This window comes from Molothrus ater, chromosome 6 (genome assembly GCF_012460135.2).
Source record: "Molothrus ater isolate BHLD 08-10-18 breed brown headed cowbird chromosome 6, BPBGC_Mater_1.1, whole genome shotgun sequence".
Taxonomy (NCBI): Eukaryota; Metazoa; Chordata; class Aves; order Passeriformes; family Icteridae; genus Molothrus; species Molothrus ater.
The window spans coordinates 21,931,987-21,959,541 of NC_050483.2; the positions used below are offsets into that span (position 1 = coordinate 21,931,987).

Consider the following 27,555-nt stretch of genomic DNA (forward strand, 5'->3'; position numbering starts at 1 on the left):
AGCAACGCTTCTTGATAGTTCAAAACCAGAAAACAAGACTCAGTTGAGTGAGGGAATTACTTTGACCTGTTAGGCTACAGGTTCACTTTTTGTCTTGGAGAGAAACCCAGCGGTTCTAATTGTAATATTGGACTGTTCTGATTGATGTGTGAAATGTAATTTGTTGCAAAGATGCCTATTAGCTATTTGAAAGGAGCAAGGTAAGTACATAAAACAGCACCTAATGCTTTTTGACAATTGTTCTACTAGTCCTTCTTGTAAATGCTTCTTTCTTCTTCCCCTGCATCTGTGTTTCTTGGGGTGGGCAGCCCTTATCTCTGCATGTCTAAGGTTTTTGTACACTATAGTGAGAAGGCACTTCATTTTTTTCTGCAAAATATATGAGCAAGAAGGAAAACCAAACTCACAGAAGCATGCATTAACTTTACTTCAGAAGTTACCTTCACTTTTGGATATTTAAACTGAAGTTTTTATTGAGAAGAAATCAGCATGACTTGAGGCTAAAACATATGGCTGTTCTCTTGCTGATTAACATGAGGCCCATTCAAAAATAAGATTTTCATCTTAGTATATCAAAGCTTAAAAAAGACAGAGGAAATAGTTGCTTACACGTCACAGGGATGCTGTTAGTGTATTACCAGTGTGTGCTGATGGAACTCCTTGTGACTATTGGCTGCTAAACCTTCTGCATACAGAATACACTGCATAACAGTGTATCTCTATCAGCTGAGGGTTAACCTTCTGCCTCAAAGCTAAAATATTAGAAGTTTCAAAGATGGCTCCAAAGATTTTTTGCAGCTCTTCTGATTAGGTCAAGTACTAAATTCATCTAGTACGGTTCTTTTGGTGAGTCTAAACTCTGTTTGGTTTCCATGTGAGGAGGCACAGCACCTCTTAAAACAATGCTTTAATAAGATTCTCACACTTTATTAAAACATAGACAAACAATGAAAATGCAGCCGTTGCATGACTGAATTGGGGAGTTGGGTGATGTCAGCTTGCTGCTGCAAGCTCTTACATCTGTGTGTGTTTGATTTGACATCTCAGAACTACTTGTTGGAAAGTTAGAAATGCTCTTAACAGTGAGTCTTCAGAAGCCTTTCACCTGGAAAATGACTGTGAGCCTGACAAGTACAGATTTTCCAGTTGACCAAGAAGGCCAACCCATGGTGTCTTGTTGTCCCCCAACAGGATTTAATCAGAGAGGTCAGTTATTAATGAGTTTTCTCTTAAGGAAGTCATTTAAGTTAACAGAGCTGCATCAGGTGTACATCTGAAGAAGTGTCATGCACGGACCTCCTCTGCTGAGGTGTGAGGTCTGTGCTGTGCCAGCAGAGGGAGTGCACTATTCAGTGATAAAAGAATTTGGGGTGCCAGTCTTCCTGGGAGCATTTTGTTAGAGTAGAAAAGTTACAGATGAACTACTTCAATATGTATTTCTGAAGATGGGAGGGTAGAGTAGTAGTTTAATTCAGCATACACCTGAAGTTCCAGAGATGCAGCTAGACTGTGTTGTTTTCCAAAGTAGACTCATGCTTTAGTTGTAGTGTCAGTGTTCATCAACAATTTTACAAAATTGTCATACAGCTTCTTGTAAAATTTGCATCCTCTCAACCTCTTCAGATTTCTAAAATGGCTATTTTTGCACATACAGAAACTTACTCAAGATCTGCTTGCTGAGTGTTAATAGTGTTTTTTGCTTCTGTTTGAAAACTTTTGCCTTGACTGTGAATAACTTCTGCTACTGCATTTAATCAGAATTTGAGCATAAGATTCCAAGCTTGCAAATGTTTTCTCCTGCACGAGCGTGTTGTGTAATTAAACAGTAGGCAGGCCAGATGCTTAGTGATTTGGGGAGAAGAACACATTAGAGATGTGTGCCATCTGTAAGACACTTTTTCAGGAGAACCCATAGAACTAGAGAATCATGGTAGGAAAAAAATAAATTTATGAGGAGTCTGTGTATCGTTTTATGTAGACTTTTAGGATGTAATCCTGTGAATATTTAGTTCTGTTTTTGAGGTTGATACCATCTCTTTTTTATATATGTGTGTTGGTATGTTTTTAAAAACAGTAATAAAAATATTCTCTCTTCTTGTCTGACTAATAGCATCAAATTTGTGATGGAAGAGAGCACCAAGTTCTTAGGCAAGAAGCTGAAGGTCTGCTGAAATGTGAAAGTACAGGAGAAGCAGAGCTACTACCTGTTCACACTCTACCCACAGTATCTCCAGATCCTTCAGAGATGTCATATAACTTGTGCTGTTATTTTCTAGAGCATTGGCATCCACTTCCTTGGCTTTTGGACCAGCCTTTCTCAGAGCCTAAAAGATGCTGATATCCCCTGTCCTTTCAGTAAGCTGCACCATGTGCCATCAGCAGCACCTTTTGGACAGCACAGCTCTTCTGGTGTGTGTGTCAAGTAACTCCAGTTCTGGCTGAAACACCCCTTGGACTTGCAGTAGGAAAGTCTGGATAATTAGCACAGAAATGCTGAAATCTGTTTTATTGCTCTAAGTATAGACAGTTTAGAAGCATAATGCTTATCCCCTAACTTTTTGATCCATCTTTTTCTTCATTAGTCAGCTCATTGGAGCTCCTAGGGGATATGCAGTGTGTGAGAAGGGGTACACTGAGAGAGAAGACATCTTCACCTCACAGGACAAATTTGCAGCCTAGTTGGTCCCGCTGTTCAGTATTTTTCCCAGCTGCAAAGTATCTAATACTATGGAATTTTGGCAGCTGTTTGGAAAATTTGTTTCCAGTCAGACTTTTTAAAATCTCTGTCTTTCCCAAATCTTCTTCCATGCTCCCCTGCCTGCCCCCATCATGTCCTTAGAGCACTGTTGGATTAGATCACCCATGAACCACGAAGTCATGCAATTTTGGGGTTCACTCAGTCTGGCATGAAGTGTTGATTACAGTGCCTTGTACATCACTGAAGATAAGCCACATAAAACTACTTGAAACATGTTGAAAATCTCATGTCTTTTAAAATGCTGGTTAAAAATTTGACAAAATACCATTCTCTCCCCCAGCCAAAGTAGATGCTTTTTAGGCAGTCTGGGCAAAATCACATTTTTATGGTGATGTGCAGTGCAGGAGTTACTCTGGTCTTCATATAACACACAAAAAAATAAGTGTTATGGGTCTTGATGCCATAAATAGAATGAAAATTTTTCATTTGTGCTATTTTCTCAGGAGAGCCTGAGACTTAATACAGTCATATACAAGGATTGAATTGACAAATAAATGAGGAAGAAGATGAGGTAGTAAATGTAGTTTCATGGTTCTTGTCATAATCTCATCTCAAGCTTCTGGAGGGATTTAAATAGCAGAACTTTAATGGTTGTTGGTAGCAGTTCAGGTAATGTGGGTTTGTATTACAACTTTTGGATATTTTTTTGCATTTTGAGACACAAATATTAGTGGCATTGAGTGAAATATTAGGTCAAAATCCCTGGGTTTTTTCATTAACCAGCAAGTGTTCAAGTGTTCATCTTTAACTTTCTTGAGTCTATTCATCTTTGTATTCTACAGCCTTTAGTTTCACTTGGGAAAACAAACTTGGTTTGGCTGTTGGCTTAATGTCCTGAAAGCCAAGGGTGCTAGAACTGCTGTCCAGTGGAAAAAGTGGGTAGGTAATGAGCACAGAGAATAGCTTCAAATACTTCCAGGAGCCCTTGTTTCTCATTTGAAAGCTGCAAGAGTTACTTGATATGGAAGGAACTGCAAGTTTGTTATTTCTCTTGCAGCATCACAATATGCTAATTGCATTGGGAGTGAGGCATAAACTTATGTTCTCTTGAAAAATAAGCAGGACTAAATAGTTGAGGGAGTGCTGGCTTAGCGGTTGATTAAGCAAGGAGCTGAATTGGTTTGCAGGCTATTATATTGTGGGGGGATGCAAATTTTAGGCTTGCAGGCCAGGCTTTGCTTGGAAATTGGCATTAACAGATGAAGCAGGAGAGTAAATTATGTCCATGTCCATCCCTTGTGTCTGTGGTAGTTGTCATGTTTTATACTGAGTGTCAATGCAAAATCCTTGCTACATCAAGGATTTTTGTTGTCATATTTGATATGTTTTTAATTTTCTCGAGATTTTAGAATACTTAAATACTTCATGTTTAACTGAGAGATATGGTGTCAGCTGCCCCCTTAATGGAGGAGAAGTAAGAGGTGAATACCACCAGGCTGTGAATCCCAGGCAGGACATGGAAATGACTACTAGAAAGTCTGAAACTGAGTTTAGGAAAGAAAGCAACACAGAACCCAAAACCAATATAAAATTGAAAGGAGGAGCAGAAGTTTAGTGTATTTGAGAAAGAGGGGAAATATTCTTATGCAGGCCTGTATGTAGAAAGAAGCAAAGCCTGGGGAGCAGCAGTCCTGAAAAGACAGTAGGAAATGGCATCCAATGTATGTTCAGATGGGCTAGTGCAGCCTAATACTGCATCTGTAAAGGTACCTTACCAGAAATCAGGTGGTAGTTGCTTGTCCCCTGCAAGAACCCTATGTGAATTTTTGTATTTTCTGTGGAAAGGGTCACAATAAGTGGAACATAATTCTGAGGACAGTGGCAACACTGACTTTTAAGAAGAGATCACTCTGTGTGTGTGTGTGTATTCCAGTCTAGCAAAGAGATTTTTTACATTTATATACAAAGTCATAATCAAAGAAGGGCTTGATGATTTAGCCAAGTACATAATACAAGTTTAAAACAGAGAGGGACAGTTACCAGTGCTTGGAAAACAAGTAAGCCTCCTGTGAAGGTGGTCATGCATATCATTCAGATGGTCAAGGGAGAAATTCAGTGCTGTGGTTTCCCACCTTGCTGACTTTGAACTTGAGAGTGTGTTACACAGAAAGCTGGATCGAGGGAAATGTAGCTGCAATAAATATTTTTAAGCAATAGTCAGAGAAGCACTGGGAGGTTTTGTTCAAAGTACAAGTAACTTGGAGAAATTAAGGAAATCCTATAGTTCTGTGGCTTTCTGTAGATTTGGGGTTTACACGAACACATATTTTGCCTCTTGAAAAGAGAAGAAAGTTCAGCCTTATTACTTGAGCAGTCTTTGTCATGTGTAAAGTGCAAGAGAAGAAATATGCTTATTTCAACAGCTTTCAGTTTTTAACTTGACTCCAAAAGTTTGTGGCTCTAAACAGGGACAACTTCCTCTTCTAAAACTGTTGTTCAGAGGAAAGTCACTGAAAATGAACATGCCCTGTTACTTTTATACTTCCCTTTTTATGTCTGGTGCCCCTGACATGGCCACATGGGTTAGTTACTGTGTGAGTTGAGCTGACCTCAGGTTTACTTGCTAGTTTTTACAAATGTAAATAATTCTTGTTTGGCTTTGGGGTATGAGCTGCATTAAGAAGTTACTGTTTCAAGAGAGACACATTAAAAACTTTAGAGATGCTGAGAATAGACCTCACAATCAATTTAACTGCCAGTGCATGAGAACAGGTCCTTAGATTTTGAGTGTACCCTCTGCGGGCGAGGGTGCCAGTTAACTTTGTTAAACAGCTACTGCATCTGTGAGCTTGTGTGAATCCTCCGGACTTGTCTCATGGTAGCAGTGATGTTTTTGTGCATGAGTGGGTGCACCACAGGGAATTCCTGATCTTTAAAAAGTTATGTTACTCTGTGTTGTTAAAATTTCACCCCAGGTTTTTGAGTGAGGGAAGCTTCTTAGCTGCATAACACTGTAGCAAACTTGTCCAAATTCTCAAGCCTCACCCTTTGTTTTATTTGTATAGCTCTAGTTACAGAAAGGGTACCATTATATTCTTTTGAAGTGGAAAGAATGACTTGCAGTCGTAACATCATAGAATAATTTGTCTTTATGATTTATATTTGTAAATATACAACTGTGGTGTTAGATTTCTGGTGTTGTATAACAGTTGTTATAAGGTCATAGGGTGACTTTGAATATTTATCTCACCATTGCCTGCTGTATTTTAGTAGTCTGAGTAACATCACTTGAAAAATGTTCAAAGTTTTGCATATTATTATTCTTTTCAAAGGCTCTACTTCTGAGCTATTGATTGGACCAGATTGAGAAAAGACTACAATGCAGTGATAACTAAGAATGGGAAGTTTTCTTCTGAAGAAAAATCACTGGAAACCCATGGTTATGACTTCCAACTATATTTGCTGGTCCTCTAATTGCAGCTTTTAATTGTAGTGCCTGCTTTAGAACATAAATCTAACCATAAGTCTGTGCATGCTTGTATTTGCAAGTAGGAATCTTTGCTTTGTTAGGGTAAAAGTGGTGTTACTTTTTCCAGAACTAGAAGGTAGAAGACAGGTTTGGTAAGGAAGAGTGGACAATGCAACCAGTGCTTGCCAGGAATGTAATAAATGCAGTTGCAGATGAAAGGACATAAGGAAATGATAGCTGCCTATAAAAGATTATTGAACTGGTCTGTAATCAATCTCTACTTAAAGTTAGTAATTTGCCTTGTGCATCCTGGAATTTTGAGATCTGGATAGGTAGGTGTGAAAGAAGTTGACTTAAAAACAAAGCAACCCTCCAAACCAAAGGAACTAAACCCCAAACTCTGTGGTAGCATTATGAGTGTATGTGAAATAATTGGAAAACACACAAAAAACATAGAGTGCACCAACCACTCTTCATGGTTGTGTGCTAAACATAACTTTTAGCCAGACCCTGTAAAATATCAAAGATGAACAACTTCTTGTGCTGAGTAGTCTGTCCTGAACCAATTTGTCAGATGCACATGCTCACTCTGCCCTAATGCAAATTTTCAGAAAGAAAAACCACTTTGTTTTGGATGAGCAGTTTTCATGTAGCTTAACTGCTCGTCTGGAATTACCTGAGTTTTCATTCATACTTTCAACTGTAGCACACATTTCTGTGGAATAGTATTCCTTCATAAAAAAAGGTTATGTGAAGGAAGCCTAACCATGATCAGTAATCACCAACTGAAGGCACTCTTTTTAGGGTACCTCCCAGCCTCTCCTTTAGGCTTCCTGACACTTCCTTCTGCCTGTATTAAATTGTCTTCAAAGAAACAAACGCTACTGTAAAGTTCTCTGACATCCTACATGCAAATTCCTATAGATTGACTTGCAAGGCTTTGCCATTTACGAGCTACACACCATTATAGAATTGACTATCTCTAAACAAGATCTAGCTGAAATTTAGATTCTTTATCTGGGAGATATTTATTCAGTTCTAGATGTTTTGGTTTTGAACTGCTGTTTTTCCTAATGGCATGTCTGATATTACAGCTGTTGAAGATGAGTGTTAACTGGTTTGGCTGTTTTGGATAAGGATCATACAATGCAAGCAGGGTTAGACACCACTGACACCATTATTAGTGATAAAACTACATGTCTGCTATTGATTGTTTTATTTGAATTAATGCTGAAAATATTTTACATGTGTGTAGAGTGTATAAAATTGCCAGACCTGAGGATGGCTGCAGAATACCCTGCCAGTATTTTGCCAGTCGTGCACTTTGAGTGTGCAGTTGGCTGGGTCAGGTGAGGCTGACTCAGAGCTCTGCCTTCTGTTATCTTGCTCTTTAAAAATAACAGTATTTTCACATCAAGGTACTGAATATTCATAAATACATTTTTTCACACATCACAAGGTATACAAATACTGATAGAAATTTTTGCCCTATTTCACAGAATTTTGCAATTCCCTCAAAATAAGAATTTTAGTGAAACAAATGGAAGTGATGTTGAGTATGAAATCCAGTTTTGCCATCAGTGTTTTTCTGTGGAGGGGAAAAAACTGACTGCCTGTTCAGCTGAACTTTAGAAACAAACCATTTAACACAGTTGGTAGTGAGAGGCTTCTTGATTTCTCTCCAAATTGTGTACCTATTGTTGTATTTCAGCTGTCAGTGGCTTCATAGTTTTTATTTTATTTTATGTAAGTCCACCAATTATTGTAGCATATTTTAGTAGCCAGCAGGTTTGTGATAAACTGTTAGAGCTGCTTGGTGGGTTGCAATTTGGATTTAGACCATGAATGCATTTGTGTGGATTTATGACAAAGTTTCAAATGTGGGGTCTCCCCTACACTACTGGGAAATTGTGTACTGGTTTTTCAGATCATTTATGGGTTGCCTAAGGGAAGGCAGTTCCAGTCCACGTCCATGTGCCAATCTGTGGAGATGATATGTGGCATTCCACTGCCCTGAGAGGCAAGAAACAGTATGCTGCTTTTTGCCAAGGGATCTGTGGAACAGATCATAAAACTTGGATCAGATAAAAGCTCTTCCAATCTTGAACTAGTCTTAAAATCAGTCCAAATCATTCTTTATCCTTGAAGATTAAAATAAATAGTTGTTTCTACATCTCTTTTGGAGCATTAGTGTATGAAAAAGCTCATGTATACTTAAACTTAATACCAGAGGGTTTTTTGAAGCTGCATCAGATCTGTTTAGCTTGTTGATGCTTATCAGCTCTGAATACTTAGTTTGACTTCTGGGGCAGTGCTGACAGCACTGTGTGTCAACAGCTGACTTCATGAAAGGAAGGCCTGTTCAACTCTTGCCTGTACAGTCCCTTATCAAAACTGTCATGCAGTGTGGCTGATGGCAGAATCTTTTCTAAGGGAGAAATGCCAATAAGATGGAAAACACAGCCCTTCTCTAGCACTTTCTCTGTGTGTCAGCTGGAATCAACTGAGATTGTTTTCTTTTGTGTTTTTTTTCTCCCTTATTCCTGATGTTTTATAATTAAAAATAAAAACAAACAAACAATAAAACCTCAAACCCAGATTGAGTCATATGTGAGGGCTAATGTAGTGATGATAATAAAATGAGTAGCTTCCTACAATAAAATTTGTTTCTTTGTAATCAAAGTGCTTGCAGGTGTTTTGTGTGCCTGTATATGCTGATTTCTTTTGTGTGTGTTTTTCTTCCCATACTATTCAAATATTCAGTGTTTTATTTTAAGCTATCAAGGTAATTTGGGATCAGTGGAAGTATCATTATGTTCTGGTGTGTGCTGGTTTTGGTATTTTATTACCCACCTCTCCATGTTCTCAAAAACTTTGTTGGAACACCTTTTAGATGTCAAATGTGGTAGCAGTTTATTTTTCTTGTGTGATCTGTCTTTGGTGTCAGTGGCAGTTATTCATAGGCTTACATGGGGCAGGGCTGAATTTGGCACAAGGAGAATTTTGATACTATTTCAGGAAGGCAGAAGTTTTGGATTTAAATTGTGTTTTAGGATGGTAGTAATTAGTAGTAGGAAAACTAACTATTTTACACTAATTAAAATTTTGTCCAAGTTTGGATCAATGCCTGATTTGTTTCCCTTGTCAGAGATGCTCTGTCTGCAACTGGGAATCTTGTTTTAGGATTACTGCTCAGGAGAATCCTTCAGCCAGCTTGTAGATGGATTGCTCAGAGTCATAATAAAGGCAGGAGTTTCCAAAGCAGTGAGGACGCTTGCCAGGTGACTTTTCTCTTGGGGGTGTAGTTTTTCCAGTGTGAAAACACCTGGGTAATCAGCAAAAATATTTTGGAGTCTTAAATATTTTCTGTAGTTAATAATATGTTCACTAGTTCTGTCAGTGCTCTTGCTGCTCCATAATTTGTCTTAAACTCAGCAGTTCAGTAAGCCTAGCTAAAATGTATTGGATAATGTTTTGAGCCTTGGCATAGGTGGTAAATTTAGTCAGAGTCGAGGAAGACAGGTGTTTTTTGCAGGGAGAGAAAGATGGTACATGTACTGTAGTACTCTGGTTTTTAATGTTCTGTAGAGGCTATGGATGCTGCAGAGTGGTGAAGACATTTGTTTTATTTACTCTTGTGCTACTGCCTAGATGGGTTCACCAGATTCAGTGCACACACTACTTGACAGAGCCAAGTTATCCAGGTAGAATAAAAATAAACTGCCTACGCAAAGTATGGGCTCTGCTTCCCTGAGCTGTGCTTGGGGTGGAGGGGGTGGCAGCTGCTTCTGGGAGGCAGGGAGGCTTCCCTCGGCCTCTGGCTGGCTGCTGGCTGCATTCTCAGCCATCACCAATGTTTTCCTTTTGCAGATGACACGATTGGTGCTGCCCGGCATGCTGGAAAGGTGAGTCACACTAACACTATCCAGACAAAGTCATCATTATTTATAGGGGAGAATCCTTTCTTGAAAAATTCATTACTGTGACTAATCAGCCTAGTCTCCATGTTTTAATGGCAGAGTATTGCTGGGTGAGTCACGCTGATGGTGCATGAATCATCAGGCGGTGGAAGCCTTTTCCACTCGATTCCCTTTTTATTTTTCCTCTCCCTTCTCCACTGTTGTGGTGATTCCTTTTAGAACAGAATTAAAAAGCCCGTCTGACTCATCAGCACTAACTCAACAACCTGCTATTCTGAGGGGGTGGTTACAGTTCCTGGGAATAACCTTCTTAAGGCTATTTCTCTAAGTCATTGTAAGTAAAATGGATGCAAAGAATATGTTCTCATTATACAGTAGGAGGTATATTGAGGAAAGGCTGTTATCATTTGGAAGAGTAGAATTGAAGACCAGCTCTTTAGAATAACACACCACTGTCAACAGGGAAGACGTGTACTGACTTCCCAGCTAGCTCCCAGGTGAAACCAAAAGGTTCGTGATTTCCATTTAGTCTCCCCCAGGCTGTTTTGCAGCTGCTGTTGGCTCTGCTGGCTGTTTGCCATCTCTCTTGGGGTGCTAACCCCGCCTTCCTGGGGGTTGCCCTGGATGAGGCTTGAGCTGTGTTCACAGTAGTGGGGAAAACTCAGTAGAACCATGCAAACGAATGCAGCAGGAGGAGTCCCTATATGGGGCAAGCCTCCAAATCTAGCAAAGATGATGAGAAAAAAAAAAATAAAAAGGGTTATTTTATGTCGTCCCACTGTCTGAGAGTCTTCAGTGCAGACCAGAATTCAGTTATTCTCATGTTGCACAGATACACAGATGTTTCACTTCTAAAACAAAGCTTCTTCCTGGGTGCAAATTGTCAGAGCCAGCAGTCAGTATGGAGGTCAGTGTCTAGCACATCAGGATGATGGTGAGCTAAGATTTTTACTTAGCCAATCAGGAGATATGAATAAGTTCATTTCATGTAAAGAGATTTGAGCCCAAGACTTGAGCTCTGGGGCAGGAGTGTAATATTTCCCAATGAAGCTGGAGTAGAGGGTGAGGATTATTATAGTATAGTGGTGATACATACTCAGGGCTCCTAGGTCAGAAGCTACTCCTTGTCCTTGTACTGTTATTGATAGATAAAGGGACTTGTTTTTTGTGAAACCACTGTCCTCTGAAGGTGCCAACATGACCAAAACATTTATACTTTTGTGGGGATTTAATGTTGTTTCATTATTAGGTTTTGGAACTTAAAAACTCCTAAGTTTCTTGCCTCAGTTTCTTCTTTAAGAAATATTGTAGCTATCCACTTGGCAGAGTTATCTCTTCAGCTTCTCAGGACAGAATGGTGTACTCTACTTACAGAATATCTTGCATAGGTTTTTCTGTTCCACATCCATGCAGGTAAGATGACTTGAATGAAAGGCAGCAAACCAGTATCCTGCTGACTTCTGGTTCTGACTGCCCTTGAGCATACATTGTCTTTCCTCTTAGTTGTCTAACTTCATGACTACCTCAGGGGTTCTGAGGATAAATGTTCGAGAAGCCTGGAAAGAAAAGGTTAATGTTAGTTAAAAAGAATTGAATATGCATCTTGAGCTTTTTCCTGACTATAAGAAACCACTTTAAAAGACTGCTCCATTTGGATGACAGCCTTGCTTTCCATCTCAGGGGAAAATATTTGAAAAAGCTTCAGTTTTCTGTTTGATTTTTGTGAAGTTGGTTGGGTTTGCAGTGCACATAAGCAGTGCCTGCAGCTGCCAGCTCCTGCACAGTCACAGCTCACAGGCCATTAACACTGCTAGGAGTCTGTAACCACAGGAGGACATGGATGTCCAGCAAATCCAAGGGCATGAATGAATTGGAGCTGGATTCAGCTGCTCTTCAGGTCTGCCATATATTTCTCACATGGGACCACAGGCTAGAAAAAAGGGCTTCAGGCTCTAAGAATAAGGCTAGACTAAGAACCTCATTGTCATTCCTCACTTGTTCAAGGAGGAGAGCATGTTGAGTAGATAGATGTGACGTAGCGTGTTAGAGCATCTTGCAGCTTGCTCTAGCACGTATTTGAATGTTGGCTTTATGACAATATATTGCAAGATAAATACAAAAATAGAGCATACTTTGCATGCTTTGCATCCAGGTCTGATAAGAGTAAACAAAGCTACATCTTGGTGTGCCTTTTACTTTTCTATTTATAATAAACACAGCTGCATTAGATGAATGCCACTTCTGGTAATGGCATTTAGATTCTCTGCTGTGACTTCTCTCCAGTGTTTTGAACATTTAAAGTGACAATTTATTATCTGAAGCTTCCTATTATACTTAAATGAGCAGTTCCTGTATAAATACTCAGGCTACTGTCTGAGATGGGAAACTCATAGAACTGAAAATCAAGGCTCGATGTCTTTGGGAACAAAAAAAAAAGCCACCACCACAAAAAATCAGTTGGCTGTTGCTAGACAAACACCAAACTATGGTATTTATTGCCAGGAAAGTAGCAAGTGCATAATTACATTACAGAAGAAGCTTGCTCTTTCCACTTGGCATGCAGCTGGAGCAGGCGCTGGTTGCCACAGCAACAGGGAGATGGCTAAATATAGCCTCCCTGGTGCTGGACCACTTAAGGTAGAATGACTGGGAGGTGTGAGGGTGTGGGCCTGGCTCTCTTCATCTTAACCAACTTTTTTTGTTTGGTTTTGTTTTGTTTTTTATTTCCCATTAAGGGCACAGTTGAATTAGATGGAGCCAAAATTTCTTTTTACCATGCTGATGCTTGAGTAATTCTTCAGATCCTTCTCTAAAAACATTTATTCTGCAATTCCTCAAAGAAGCAGAATTGTAATTGGAGTAATTGGAAGTGTTCCCCCTACTCACATGCTTCTCAATTTCATTTTATCTGGAGGTTTTAAGTTATGAGCTTTTAAGGCTAGGACTGTTTTCTTTAAAATGTAAAAATACAAACCGCAAAACCCCCAGTGGCACTGACTGCTTCAAAGAGACCAATACACAGAGCTTCTGCAAGGGGCTGCTGTTAATGTTTTGTGTTTCCAGGAAGGGTTTCTTCACTGGGTCAGACCATTAATTCAATTCACTCCATCTAGGTGATGGTCACGACTCCTGCTAGAAAGTTGCAGTGTAGCCAGGCACTCTGAGACCTGTGCTTGCAGCCTGCATGTCAGCCTCTCTTCCCAAGCTTCAGTTTGTTTTAAAAGCATGAGGCTTGTGTTTATCCATATCAATGCTTGTCCTTCTTTGAATCCTGTTAAGGTTTTGTCTTCAGTTAGGTTTTGTGGCAAGTACTCCCTAGTCTGAATATGAGAAGAGCACTTTGGTTTTTTGGATCTAAATTTCAGTCTTTCATTTAAATAAATGTCATCTTTCTTTTGTATTCTGACAAGCTGAATCAAAATCTTGATCTTTTTCATTTGTTAGTGTGTGTACTCTTATCATGGCTGCTCTTAATAGTCTCTTAAATAAATAAATTGATGTCTCAGAGTGGATTTTTTTCTTCTCTTCCCCTTTCTTAAATCATCAGTTTCTTAATATTTCTGTTCAGTATTTGGAGGGATAAAGATGGTTTGTAGACTGTAATTCAGGATTTTGGTGGTGGTGGAGGATCTGTCCCTGCCATTCCCAGCATCCTGTTGTTTGGCTGGTTTTGGTGACTGCTGCACAAAATAGAACTTCTTGTTCAGGTTTTTCATGGAGGGGACAGTTGGTTTAGAGCCCTGCAAGGTTTGTGATTAATTCACAATTTTTTTCTTTAGTAAGCATTGTTTTGGTTATTGATAATAGATTATTGATGCATTCTTAATACTGATTTTTCACCTGCCATTTTGTAGTCTGTTCACATTCTCCAATCTGATAATCTCTTAAAAAATGAATAAATACTCATTTCATTGCTAATCTCAATTTGAGCTCATAAATAAAATATCACAGTCACTGCCTGTCTTGATACAAAAAACTTCTATGATCCACTGTTAACCTTTTGCTGTCTTGAAAATTCCTGATTAATTTGTGATCTTACCCTTTCCATGCTACATATTTGGATCAGTGTTACTACCTTACTTCACCAACCAAGCCTTGCAGGGAAGTCCTGAAAAACACAATGAACTTTGGCAAAGGTTCTTGAAATCCTGAATGACTGAAATTATTCTTTGCTGTCACATTTGCCATCTCATTCCTTGTGACAAATCAGTCACAGATGTAATTTACACTTGTATCATTGCACAAGCCATGCTGGTTTGAATCTATTGTCATGATTTCCAAAGCATTTATATTGTTTTAATTTTTAACAGTGACTTAAATTACTGGTTTTTTATAAGGTGGTTACTGAAATGATTGTGGCAGCAGTTGTGTAGGGTGCACCTGGTTGAACAAATCTGATGGAAACTCTTGTGAATCTGCAGGACTTGAGCTGTGTGATGTCTGCCTGCATGAGTGTTCTCACTGCACTGAGCATGGCATACTTATTCTATGTTCAGTTAGATAAACTGGCTTGAATTTCCAACAGGGTGGGAAGAAGTAGAGATTTATCTTTCACTATGTTGGACTGTCTTGCAGGACCTTCTAACAGAGTAATTGCCCTAATTTGCATAAAGCTTTTAAAATTATTTCTTTTTTCTACCTAGCACTAAGTATGTCTGGTTTTGTAGGTAAAACTAGCCTCAGAAATAGATATGGCTCAAATCAGTTTATATTGGGAGGTCAGGAGCCTTCCTGTCCTATGTATGTGCTTTTGAAAGGCTTGACAGAGCAGGTATCTTTTCAGGTATCTTTACCTAATTTCAGGTATCTTTACCAAAATACTGTTGATAAATACCTTCAGTGTTACTGTAAAACAGCTGTAAGACAAGTTTCATTTTCTGTGTTCATCCACTGAATATCTTCCATATCTATTAAATTCTGTATTTGAGCAGTAAATTCAGATCCTTACTATCTTGAAGATCCATTATGAAGTAATATTTAGAAGATGAAAGTAATTATCAAAGTGTAAATCATACAATGCAACTGTGTTGCCATTTCTGCCATCTTATCCCAAGATGTAGAAGTTCCTCTTGAACTTGTGCCAGCTTGACTCAGTGGTTTTGCATCGTTTAGCTCATTGTGTGTGTATGTAACTGTGTATATAAATACAACTTTGATTCTCTTGCTGTATTGATCTTGGAGTTGCTCCTGATTTATGCCAGCTGCTTGGATACTTCTAACTGTGCATAAAGTGAATTTCACTTCAGGATTTGGTTGGGATTTTTAACCAGATCTTAATCTCAGTTGCATTCTAAAGGGTGTTATTAGGCTTGCTGTAATTTTTGGAAACATGAAAGTTGTTTCCTTTATTTCATTATAATATATCTTGGCTTCCTTTCAGATCAAAAGGGATAATCCTGAATATCTCATCAGCTTCAGGGATGTGTCCAACTCCACTGCTGACTCTTTACTCTGCAACCAAGGTAAGTGTTCCTTTCCACACTGAAATCAAGTGTCAAACATAAGGCAACACTCACAGGAATAAATGTTTTGGTGTCCATCTAGTGGTGCTTTCATGAACTAAAAGCTCAGAGTCTCTGTCTTGAGTTTTTCCAATAGTGGAAGCTGGAAGGTTGAAAGAAAACTGAGTGCAAGGGTTTACTGGCATAGAAAAGACTATTTTATGTATTTCCTCATTTGTATTCCTCAATGTATTCCATTTTTAAATGGAAAAGGATAGTAGTCTACCAAGCAAGCTTAGTGCAAAGCTGAGAAAGAACATTGACTAAGTTTAACACGCTTTCTTATTTTGGTTTTGAAATGTCTTTCTCCTAAATTCTGTGATAATTCTATGATCTATATTTCATCTTAAGTTCATCTGCTCTAGTTTCTCTTTGTGTTGCTGGGACAGTTTCATCTTTTTGCAGCCGGTCATATTTTTTTTTTCCCCAAAGATAATTTCAGGGGATTCTAAAATGTTGCCCTAATATATCTCCAGTGAACACTGTAAAAACAGAATGTGGCTACCCAGCATGGAACTGAGGCATATGTGATAAAACAGAATGCAAGAGACATTTACACTGGCATTAAAGCAGTATGGCACTACAGCTTTTTCAGGCATACCTGGTAATTACCTTGAATATTTCAAGCATCTCAGAGTCTAAGCAGAACCTTGACTGGATGAAGAAACCTTCAGTAGTGTCATTCGTGTCAGAACAGACTCGCATTTCCTCTAGATTCTCAGTAACATCTTCATATTTCCAGAAGGGAGTTGATGCACACTATTTTATTCATACTAAAGGAGGGCATATATTTAAGTTTAGAAGCCTGAAGTAGCTTTAGGTGATAAAATTTCCCCTTGAAATAGATGTTTCCTGAGAGGACAATTTTTTGCTTTAATACAAATGGTCACTTTGTTGTGGCAGTGCTTTCAGCTTTATGGAATCAACTGAGCTTCTGATTTTAGTGATAATATATCTTACACTGCTTTGGTAAGTTTTTTTTTTTTTCTAACAGGAATCTGAAATATTTCTTCCCCTCCCCTTAAAAAACTTAGTTACAGGTTGAATAATCTGCCTATTCTCAGCACTGCCCATCTTCTCCTACAGCAAGATTAGTAGGCATGAAAGTGACTCCCCTAATGTAGCTATAGAAAGACAGTATCTGCAGTTTCTAGTTTGGTTTTTTTTTTCCTCATCTATTTAAAGGGGATTTAAAGCATAATAATACCCTTCAGGTGTAAGTCAATGACTTTGACTAATTATCAGGAACAAATGTGGTCTTTAACCTTCCTGTGGAGAATTCCCTAGTTTACACTGGAATGAGACTCTTTTAAAGGAATCATAGTGCTATATTTTGACAGGTTTATCTACCTGTGTTAATGCTAATGAGAAGTGAAATATGATTATATCATTTCCCACCTCACCCCCATGCCTCTACTCATGACTATTTTATGTATTTTATGTATTGGATATCCAAGGAGAATAAATTTTCCAACATGCAGTGCTTATCTGCTTATTCAGGGAATGTTTACTTAGAGAGCATTCTTAAAACTTCAGGTCAAGGTTGTTGGGGGACTTGAGCTTGTGGAGGTAGAAAGACCAACTTGTCTTGAAATAAATTCTTCAAGAAGAAAAACTCCAAAGCTTATTTGTATACAGGAAATAGCTTTCACTTCTCATGTAAAATGAACATTTTCCTTATAGCAAGCTCATTGCAACCAGTAGAGAAGACGGTCTTTTGTATTTTGTCTCCATATCTGGAGCAGTAGCCAACATCAGGACTTTTGTCATGGAGGAATAGTTAGAAATTTGAATGATCAAAGCACTTTCATTAACATAATATAGTTCTTTTTAATAGATTATCAGTATACTCTGTGCAGGTATTACACATGCACCTGACTGCTGTGTTCAGTTACTGCACCAAACCATTTGGCATGTCCATGCAGGTACCTTCCTGTTCAAGAGGATGGTCAGAGGATTCATTTCAGTAGCTGCTGCTAGGCCAGACTTTCAGTCTCATTCATGTTGAGTACTGAATTTTGTTACGAACTTATACTCAGGGGAGAGGGAGAAGAAAGAAAGAAAGAGCAACTGAACAGCAGATAAGCTTTTTATGGCTTAAGGGGCCTCCTGCTAGCTTATACATGCAACTTGAAGAAGAAAAGGACCTACCTGCTATACAGCAAAATCCAGTTTTATTTCAGATCTTCCAAGTATGCTCAGCAGAGTGTCTTTAGAAATAGTCCAGTAGTGTGGGAGTGTTTCTGTTGCTTCTTATATAGGCTGAATTCAGTGGGATGGCCTGTGTAGGAAAAACACTGGCCACTGCGAACTTTAGGCGCTGGCTTCAGTTAAGACTTGTGTTAAACCACTGGGGACATGGTGACCAAAGGAAAACTGTAAAGGAGGTGCAGTACCAGAGCTTTGCTGCTTGGTTTGAATCTGGTGTGAAGCAACTGCTTCTTAAATAGTTGAACTAATTTACTTAGTATTTATTTTAGCTTCAAGCATGGATGGGATGGTTTAGCTCATTCAGTTGAAGGTACTCTATTCATCCTACTTGGCTGTATCATTTCTCTAAAACAAGAAACCGTAGCAGAACCTGGTATTTTGTCTCATTGGACAAGAGGGTAAGGGGAAAGAGTAGTTTAGAAGAATTTGGGAAGTGGGAATCTATGCTGGTTTGAACTGCTGAGTAGCCTTAGCTCAATATTTCTGGCAGGTTAAGGAGGTGGCTGTATCAGCTTTGAGAGCATCTTGAAGGCAGGTGTTAACATCCACCTTTTAAGTTCTTTAACCTCTTTCTTTGAACTTTCAGTTTTGCAGTTTCTAAAACTTCCAGAAGTTTGGAGGAGAATCTGTGGAGATGGACTTGAGGATTAGGAAGAAGTGTCACCATAGGATGTCATTTTTTAGAAGTGTAAAGGCAGAAGACTAAGTGTTTAAACACTATGTTCTAAAAACCATGCACAAGAGGAACCCAATTAAATCACTCTTAAAAATATCCAAGAAGATGACATAAAGTAGTGAACAATGTGAACATGAAGTTGTCTTTTCCTCTTTTAACTAGGCTTTATTTAACAAATTGAGTTCCTTTTCCTTCTAAATTAAAAAGGGGATTATTTGTTTAGGTTGAGCCTTGCTTCTGTAAAAATACTTCATAAGCATACAGTTTCTATTTGAATGACATTGCTCTTGTATGCAAAGTTTCATTGAAAACCTAGGGTTTTCAGTTTGAAAACAGGAACTCCAAATAGTAACTCAAATACTTTTACACAAAACTGTTAAACTAGAGTTTCCATTGTAACGTGTAGCATGCTGCATGTTTCCCTTCTTCTCTCTGCAGGCTTTTGTGGATTACTTCTCCAGAGGCCTCAATGCAGAATACAAGAGCAAGGGCATCATTGTGCAGGTGAGTAGCTTGTTTCATGTAAGTGTGGTTACCACAGCAACATTGGTGTCTTGGCAACAAAAAGGAATCAGCATATTCTCTTATTCATGAGTGTGTGACACAGATTAAGGATAAGGATTTCCTTTGATCCCATTAGCAGCTTTCTTAAATTACTCTGAAACCATGGGTCTTGAAGCAACAAAAGACATGGTTTGATTTTGTGTGGTTTTAGCTGATGGTGCTAATTGAACCCTTATGGATAAAGTATTCCATAAAACTGTGCAGAGTGCTGTAGAATACATCTTTATGAAGCTTCATCTACTGGAATACACTTGTGGAATGCATTTGTACAGGCATTCCATGGGTAACAGCCCTAACAACTAGAATAGGAGAATCCCTGCAGTGTCAGTGAATCAACTGCTAATCTAAGCGTAGTTGAAGAATGAACAAAAGCCTCAAAGAGCCTTCATGTGTAACTGACTGATTTAATTTTCTGTATTGCTAAAGAGTCTTGCTTCATAGCCCTCCTTGCCCCCTCCCCATTTGTTTACCTGCCTTGATTTTAATTATTTTTGGCATGGCAAAAAGCAAACCATACCAGTTTCTCACAGCTTTATCGGATTTTGCTTTAATATCACTTCTCACATACTCTTAGTGTTTGCTTCCAAAGCTGGAATTTCCAGCTTTGATCACAGTGAACCTTCCATTGCTGATTAAACCTCTCCAGAGCAAGAATCAGTTTAATAAAGGTGGTATGAGATCTTACCTGCACTGTGAAGACAATGGTATCTCTTTTTGAAGTTCAGTTAGGGATCTTGCAAACAGGGTTGCCTATGTCCATGCCTCTCATTTCTCTGTTCTGTGTGGTGGTTCTCAAATCCACTTGAACTTCAAAGGCTTTATGAAACTCAAAGCACAAAGTTGCCTGCTTTAAATGTGTAATCATTATACAAAAGAGCACAACTCTTATTACTGGCTAATACTATAGGGAAATTGTTACCAGATTAAGGCTATGTTACCTTTTTGATGTGCTAGATTATTTTTTCCTTTTAAGTGTATTTAGCAAAACAAGAACTTCTCACCATAAAATGTCCTGTCACATTTCCTGAGAATGGATTGCATTAAGAAAAAAAGACAGTTGTTGGGTGAGCTATTCCCATGTAGTCACCGGCCTTTTAGTGGGAACCTCCTGTAAGCCTAGATTTAAACTTAGTATTAAATAAAGCTTCACTTCTCCCCTGGGTGCTTGATTCTGTGCCCTAGCACTCTGGTATGTACAGCCAGACCAATGTGCAGCAATGGAGCATGCATAAAAAAGGTAGCATTCTGAACAGGTACAGGTTCAGCATTCAGGGTCATTTTGTGTGCTCTCAGTTCTTGAAGTGGATTTAGCTGGAATAACTTTCAGTGTTTCATGTCTTCTTGTTACTTTCTCTTCTCACAGCTCCAAACTGTCCTGCAATGGGTCAATGTTTACCACATGGCAAGTTCCTTACAGCTTTCTCACCATTTCTGCCTGCTTGATTACTTCTACCTCCTCAGTGTCTTTCAAATTGTACTACTAGCAGATTTAGCTCCACTATCAGACAGCTGTTCTTCAGTAATTTTCATCTACATGCAATGTAGCCCTCTCTCAGTCTGTCACATCAGTCTCAAAATGAGACTCAAGGAACTGGTAAAGTATTGCCCTTTCCTACATCAAGAGTATCAAATCTTCTGGGTGGACTTCCTTCCTGCTGAAGTCTGTCTACAAGCTGAGCCATAGGCCCCTTCAACACACAGCTTCACTGACAATAAAGATGGTATGAATTTGTGGGGGCCTGTGTTGTGGTACCACATCCAGCCTCTGTTTTCTGGTGTTTTCTTAGGCATAGCTGCTCATAAGTTACTTCAGTGTGAAGGTGCTTAGAGACAGATGCTTACAGGAGAAGGAGCTGTTACGTCTTTGGGATCTGTTGTTTCTATGTGCAGCCTTCTCCTCCTCCCCAGATTTTGTCTAAATAGTACTCTTAGCAGTTTGAGAGGAGAATGAAGGAGGAGCAAGGACTGTTTGTTGATGCCTATGGAGGAGTACCTGTTGAGACTGTAAAGGTAAATACCCCAGTAACTCATGATTGGATAAAGGCATTAAGCACAATATGAATGTACATAGTGTAGGAAAGGTTTTCTAGCTTTTGGGTATAGAAAAGCTAGGGAAAGGGTTTTTAATGTCTTACATTTTTAGGATTGCAAACAAATGAAGAATTTAATCTAATTTTCTGTATTTTCAGTTATGCTTTCCTGTACAAAGCTGTACAGGTTGTGGTAAACTGTCTTTTTGTGACTCTGGTGTTGGCTTAGGATGCTGAATTCCTGACAGCACTGTTTTTTATCCCTTAAATGTAGACAGTGAATTGCCATTGAGTTATGTGGATCTGATTATCAATAGCTGTCACAGCTTCAATTTGTTATGCTAATTTTGTTGCAGGTCCATGTCCTTGTCCTCCTGTTTCAGCCTAAGTCACTATAAGCCACTAATGAATATTACAAGTACCTTCCTGTGAAGACTAGCTGACTTATCTCCTTCAATCCCTAAGGAAGATTGCATCCTTCTTAGATTTTTTTGAAGTACGTCTCTATAACCTTCAGAAGCATTACACTTTTAATTCCAGACTTGCCCTTCCAGCTAGATCATCGTCATTGAAACCAGTTAACTTCTGCCATGCAATACCTGCAGAGTACCACTGTGTGAAAAGCAGAAACAAAGTGCTGGAGGGATTTTATCAGTTTCTTCATATCAGCCTCAAGTATGTGTCTTGCTGAAGTGGATTACCATCTGTGGAAGCTTAGTTTTGATAGTGCTTTTGTTGTAGTGTAGCCATCTTTGGAATAAAAATATACTTTTCTGGCTGATAGATCTGCTTAATTTTTCAGAAGCAGCACAGTAATAGCATAGGTTAAAACTTTGTGTGTATTTACATAGGGAAAAGAGGCATAAGAAAAGAAACAAGGAAGAAGGTGACAATAACTTTTCTCAAGACTTTCAAAAAGATCTCTCCTTGAAAGATTTCTGCAGACTTATGAAATTTTTGCTCTTTTAAGATGTCTAGAAATATTGCTTGGTTCTTTGACCCTTTCTTTTACTCTCATTTTAAACTTCAGGTAGTTATTGGCATTGTCCCTCTGTACTTCATTACTATGCATAGCAAAAGTATAGTGCTAGGAACTTGAACTATCTGTTTTCTTTTATTGTATTCACTACATAAAATACTAGACCACAAATTCATGAAAATGTTCATTTAAAAGGATTACCAGAAAGTTTTCTACCCTAACCTCCTGCTCTCCCAGCAGCTGGATTGCCTAGCAATTAGCAGAGGGATTGCTGCTGTATTTAGATACAGGTCATGGGCTAATTGTGGCTTTATACAGCCAAATCTTGGAAACCTTCAAGGGCAGGGGTGCTGTGAGCTCTCTGGACAGTCTGTTTGAATTTTATATTGCTCTCCTAGTGAAAAGGCTTTCTCCCTAAAGTCCAGTCTGACAGTCTACAGCCAAAATTGACAGTTGTCCCTCTTGTCATTTGATCAGGCATTACCAAGAGGAGTTTGGCTCTTATCTTCATAACTACCATTGAAATAATTTTAGGTAAGATGTCACCACCAGCTTCCTTTTCACAACACTGAACAGGCCCAGCTCTATCTCCAGATATTCACAAAAGTTTGATGTCACCAAAGTGATGTTTACTGGCATTACCATCCTTCCTTCGAAAGCATTTTTGCTTTGCTGTTCAGCTTTCTATGCAGATCAGCTTTGGTTGATGCAACTCTTCCATTTCCCTTTTATGTTCCCCACTCTCCTTTTTCCCACATTGGAAAGGGAAGGAAACTTATTTGGCAACACTGGAGAGTTCAGATCTTTTTACTTTTTTAAAAGTAAGGTAAAAAAGGTGATAAAATTGTGTAACCAAGCTGTTCTGACTTTGGAGGACTTACGACTTAACTATTCAGGTCTTGAGATCTGACTTCTTACATCTAAATAATATTCAAGAACCCAATTTTGAGTGTGAGCCAATTTTAATACACATCAGAGCTGTAAGCAGTAGCAAATGTTTTAAGTGAGCAAGACATATTGTACTGACATAAGCTATTTTTCAGGCATGTTTTGAAACTATAGTGCAGGCTAAGCTTTCCCTGAATAAGGAGAGTTATTTGCCCAGGTAGTGTGGGTTATATCTGTTAGAATGTAAAATGCTGAAAGGCTTGAAGGAGTGATTTTTTAAAATCTGTTATGCCTGTTTTAGATACAGTTCATGAATCTCTGAATTCCTTGTGGGAAGGAAGAAGGGGAGAAAACGAAATAGATTCAGCAGGTCTCTTGATATCTATTAAAATAAGGTCCAGTTAATATAAAGGTGGTAAATCTAATGTATCTGAAATTAAGTACCTGCTTTTTTGTTTTCGGGAGTGCATCTGGGAGAAGAAAAAGGTTGGAGTGTAATCCCATGTTTCTATGTGCCTTCAAGTCTGTGGATCAATCCAGTAGTGCTACCATATGCTTGCTTTTTCAGGTATCCTCATGCACAATTGTTTGCCCCTTCATGCTATCCAGTGGTGTAACTGGGTAATGCAGTTCACTTCTGAAGTTGTTTTGAGCAGAGAAAGATAATAGATCACGTCTATTGCTCCTTTCTTGGTGGGGATGTTGTAGAAATAATTTGGTGGTGAATAAGAAACTTAAAATTTTAACTTTTAAAAATATTAAAATAATAACTATTAAAAATATTTTTCAGATTGCATTTCTAAAATGCAGTCTGAAAAATAGATGCAGTTCACATTCTGGAGCTGAAATGAGGTACCTATGCTGCTGTGGTAGCAGAATGAGTAGTTTTCTTATCCAAGAATTGTAGCTTTTGGTGACTTTAAAGGCAGTAGTAGCTGCTTTCACTTCTGAAGTTTAGGTCTCCATGATTTTCCTTCCCATTTGAAAGTGGACTCATGTAGTAGATTACTGAAAGTCCTATTTATAGACAGAAGGGCGCTGTTTTTATGTTCTCAGGTGAAGGAATGAGCAGACATACTAATGTTTCCTGTTTGTGGTGGTAAAATTTCTGTTGAAATGTGCACAGCTATGGCATGGATACACACTCAATGAGAACTGAAGGGGCCCTTTCCCTGCTGTGCTGCTGTTGAAACAGCAGATGTTTCTGAATTCAGGCATGTGTGGTTGTTCTTTAAGAGACTAACATGGGAAGCAGGTTTACAAAATGTAATTTGCCCAAATAGACTCTTTTTTGAGACGATATTCTCATTTGGAGATGAATTAGCAGAAGTGGACACACTCTCAGGCACTTGCTGTTAAGGGATGGCAATGGGAGCACTCATAGATGGGCAGTAGTGGATGGATGTATTGAATCAGTGCTAGAGCCACTGACAGTGTCTTAGGAGGTCCTTGTAAAGTGGTGACCAAGTTCCAACCTCTCTAGGTGTGTTGAGTTATGGTATGTTTAATATCTGTTTCAGGGCTGTAGACCAGGGATTTTTGATTACTTTTTTAGAGGCAAAAATTGAGGACACATTGAAAGCGTTGCCAAAAGCATGACCATGAGGAAAGAATATTGCTTTCTACTGTACATGTGCATTTGCCTTCCTTCTCCAGCAGGGTGAGGTTGGGATAAGTGCAATGAGGTTTTGGATCCTCCAGGTCTATCTTGCCCTACCATGGACATGCCTTTGTTCTATCAGCATCCCTCCATCAACATGTATCTATGCTGCTTCCTCTTGTTTCTCCACTACAGACACTTCTGAGACCTAGCATAATTTTCTGTCTTGCTTCCAAACATGGCTATAAAAGCTCATTAACTGTCCTCTGTTTCTTGATCCTTCCTTCTGTCTTTTCACTCTGGTACTAATACTCTCCTCTGTCCTCTAAGCCCTGCTGTGGAGCTACAAGCTCCATGTTTCAAGTCTCTGGACATTCTTTTCTCCTTCCTCCTCCCACCTTGTACAGGTGCCAAACCGAGGAGCTTTTGCTGTGAAATTTCCTGTCTTGGGTTCTGCAGCTCCTTCCCAAGCAAATGTTGGGGGGTTACTACAGAGAAACAACAGTACAGCATTTTCTATTAAACAACTGGAATGAAGTTTTGTGCTTACAAGGCCAATTGTAAAAATGGCTTTTCAACCCTACACTTGAAAGAGTGGTTTTTCTAGGGCTCCAGCTGGTGATGTTGACTGTCAGGAGACAACTGAACTATGTCCAAATATGACCCATGTGTTATCTAATTAAAAAGTTCTTGATCTTATATTGGGATCCCATTGTGATCTTAGAACTGAAAATTAGGCTGGCTTAAGCTAGAATTCAGTGTACAGATTATCTGATTTCCAGTTACACTTATGGATCTGTAAGTTATCTTGAAAGCATTCCCTGCTTGACATGAGTTTTCCTGTGTGCAGAGTGTTCTACCATATTATGTGGCAACAAAAATGTCCAAAATCCGCAAGCCGACCCTCGATAAGCCCACTCCTGAAAGGTATGTCAGAGCTGCCCTGGGCACGGTGGGCCTACAGTCCCAGACCAATGGGTACCTACCTCATGCACTCATGGTAAGTCACCTTGGAAAATGTGAGGATCTGAAATGTCCTTTGTGTTTATTATGGAAAAAAGAGTAATTAGTACAGGTTACAAAATGCTGAGACCTCACTCCCTTCTTTTATTTTTCTTGTTTTGTTTTTTTTTTTTTTTTTTTAGGGATGGGTCATCTCTCTTCTACCTACATCTACTGCCATTAACTTGATAATGAAAACAAACAAACAAATACGGGCTCGTTATTTTAAAAAAATGAAAGAGAAGTAAGTGGGAAGCAACTTGATCTTGGGAACATGGGACTCCTGCAAGTTCCACACCATGCTGCAACATCAAGTAGACCTAATGTTTTAAACATCTCCAATCATAGGTGTGCTTTCTAACAAGAGAATAGTCTTGTTTTGAGGATACAGATGAAACAAGACTGTTGACTTCTAATATTGATTGAAAAATAGGCTTTATTTGTTTATAGCTATTATGAGGGGGGAAGTGCTTTGAACTAAAATTGCATTGTGCTTTACGAAATACTTTCATGGACTTGATCAGACATCACACTCTTGAGGAACATCTTGGTTATATAGTGTCCATCATATCTATTCTTGTGCTCATGGGTGAAGGGCAGAAAAAGAAGCAGTTCTCATATATTCCTGCGCAGGTGGGCAGGAGAGGAAAGGGAGCATAATTATTTTAAAAGGTAACCTAGTACTATTTCCAGAGTATTGACCTCTTGAAGCTGAGGTTTTGGATACTTGCAAGGATTCTGCACTATGAGTCAGCTCATGAGTGCTCCCCTGCTTACATGGTCCAGTGTGATTTTTTTTTGGTTATGAACTTGAGGGAAATGGGCCAAAAACAGAAATAAATGTAATAGCTCATCTATAAATATATACATAAAGTAACACTGCAAAAAGCATTTAAAATCTTGGGTCTTGAATATGGATTCTAACTTTTCAGTAATATGTAATCTTCATGATTTGTAATAACATTTTTAAAAGTTCAGTGCCTGCTCTTTGTAATAGGTGGTGGTAACACAATGTAGATAAATGTCACAAGTTACATGTTACATGCTGGTTGCTATGTAAAAGATTATGGGTACTTTAAATGCAGAGCTTGAAATGAGTTACTCTCCTTGTTAGCAACGGTGGTTTAAATTCTTTTTGAAGTTATGTATCAGTCTGTCTTTCTGGTGAGGTCTTTCAAAATGTGACTCCTGAATATTTGATGGCTTTAAAAATGAGAACCAGGAAATGTCTTAAAGAGTAGAACAGTTTTAATTTAATTGCATTAAAATGAACTGATTTTTTTCATGGTTCTGTTCCAAAGTGGAATGTTCCTATAAGGCTCAAGTTACTTAACTCCTGGACACAGGAATCAGAGTACATGAGAAGTCTGCACTGCTGTTGTCTGTGTTTACCTACTCTTTATTAAAGATTTTGGTCTGTAATAATCCTTTTTATAAACACAAAATGTATAAAACTTGCAAGGCAAATGAAATTGCAAGCAGCTACCACTGTTTTCTGTGGTGACATCCTATGGTTGAAGAGGGGAGGTTTTATTCTGTCTTTCAAAGAATAATTTCAAGCTCTGATTTTGAAGTAAGATGTGTTGCACTGAGACATGATTTGGGGCTAACATTTCTGTACATTGAAAAAACCTGAATACCGATGCAATGGTGCTGATCAAATCTGAGATGCAGATCCTATCCCTTAGTTTTCTTAATTTTTTGGAACAGGGATGGTGAAGTTGGTGGTATTAGTTCTCTACGAGCACATGATTTGGTTTGCTCTGGATCTGATGTGAAAGCATTGGACTAAAAAATCTGTATGTTTTTGACTTTGTAAAACTAATAAAATGGAAATTACTCTTGAGTCTTTAATGTGTTATGTTTTTCTTATAAAAATGTTTGCGGGTACATTGTCCTTTATTGTGAGTAATAACAATGAAAATTACTCTAATTTACATGCCAAAACCAATGCTTATATTAATTTGTTTTCCTGGCTGTCATCTACCCCCTATCTGGGGTGCTTTAGGCACAGCAT

General features: G+C 38.7%; 1 protein-coding gene across 1 annotated transcript in view; it reads left to right on the top strand.

Annotated features, from left to right (window-relative positions):
• The window catches only part of HSD17B12 (hydroxysteroid 17-beta dehydrogenase 12), an 83,063-nt gene extending 55,679 nt beyond the window's left edge, over positions 1-27,384 (top strand). The window contains 5 exon segments of the mRNA XM_036383828.1: positions 10,038-10,072; positions 15,468-15,549; positions 18,914-18,979; positions 25,387-25,536; positions 25,682-27,384. Coding sequence (XP_036239721.1) covers positions 10,038-10,072; positions 15,468-15,549; positions 18,914-18,979; positions 25,387-25,536; positions 25,682-25,786 — 438 coding nt within the window. The 3' untranslated portion in view covers positions 25,787-27,384.
• Positions 27,385-27,555: the final 171 nt, after the last annotated feature.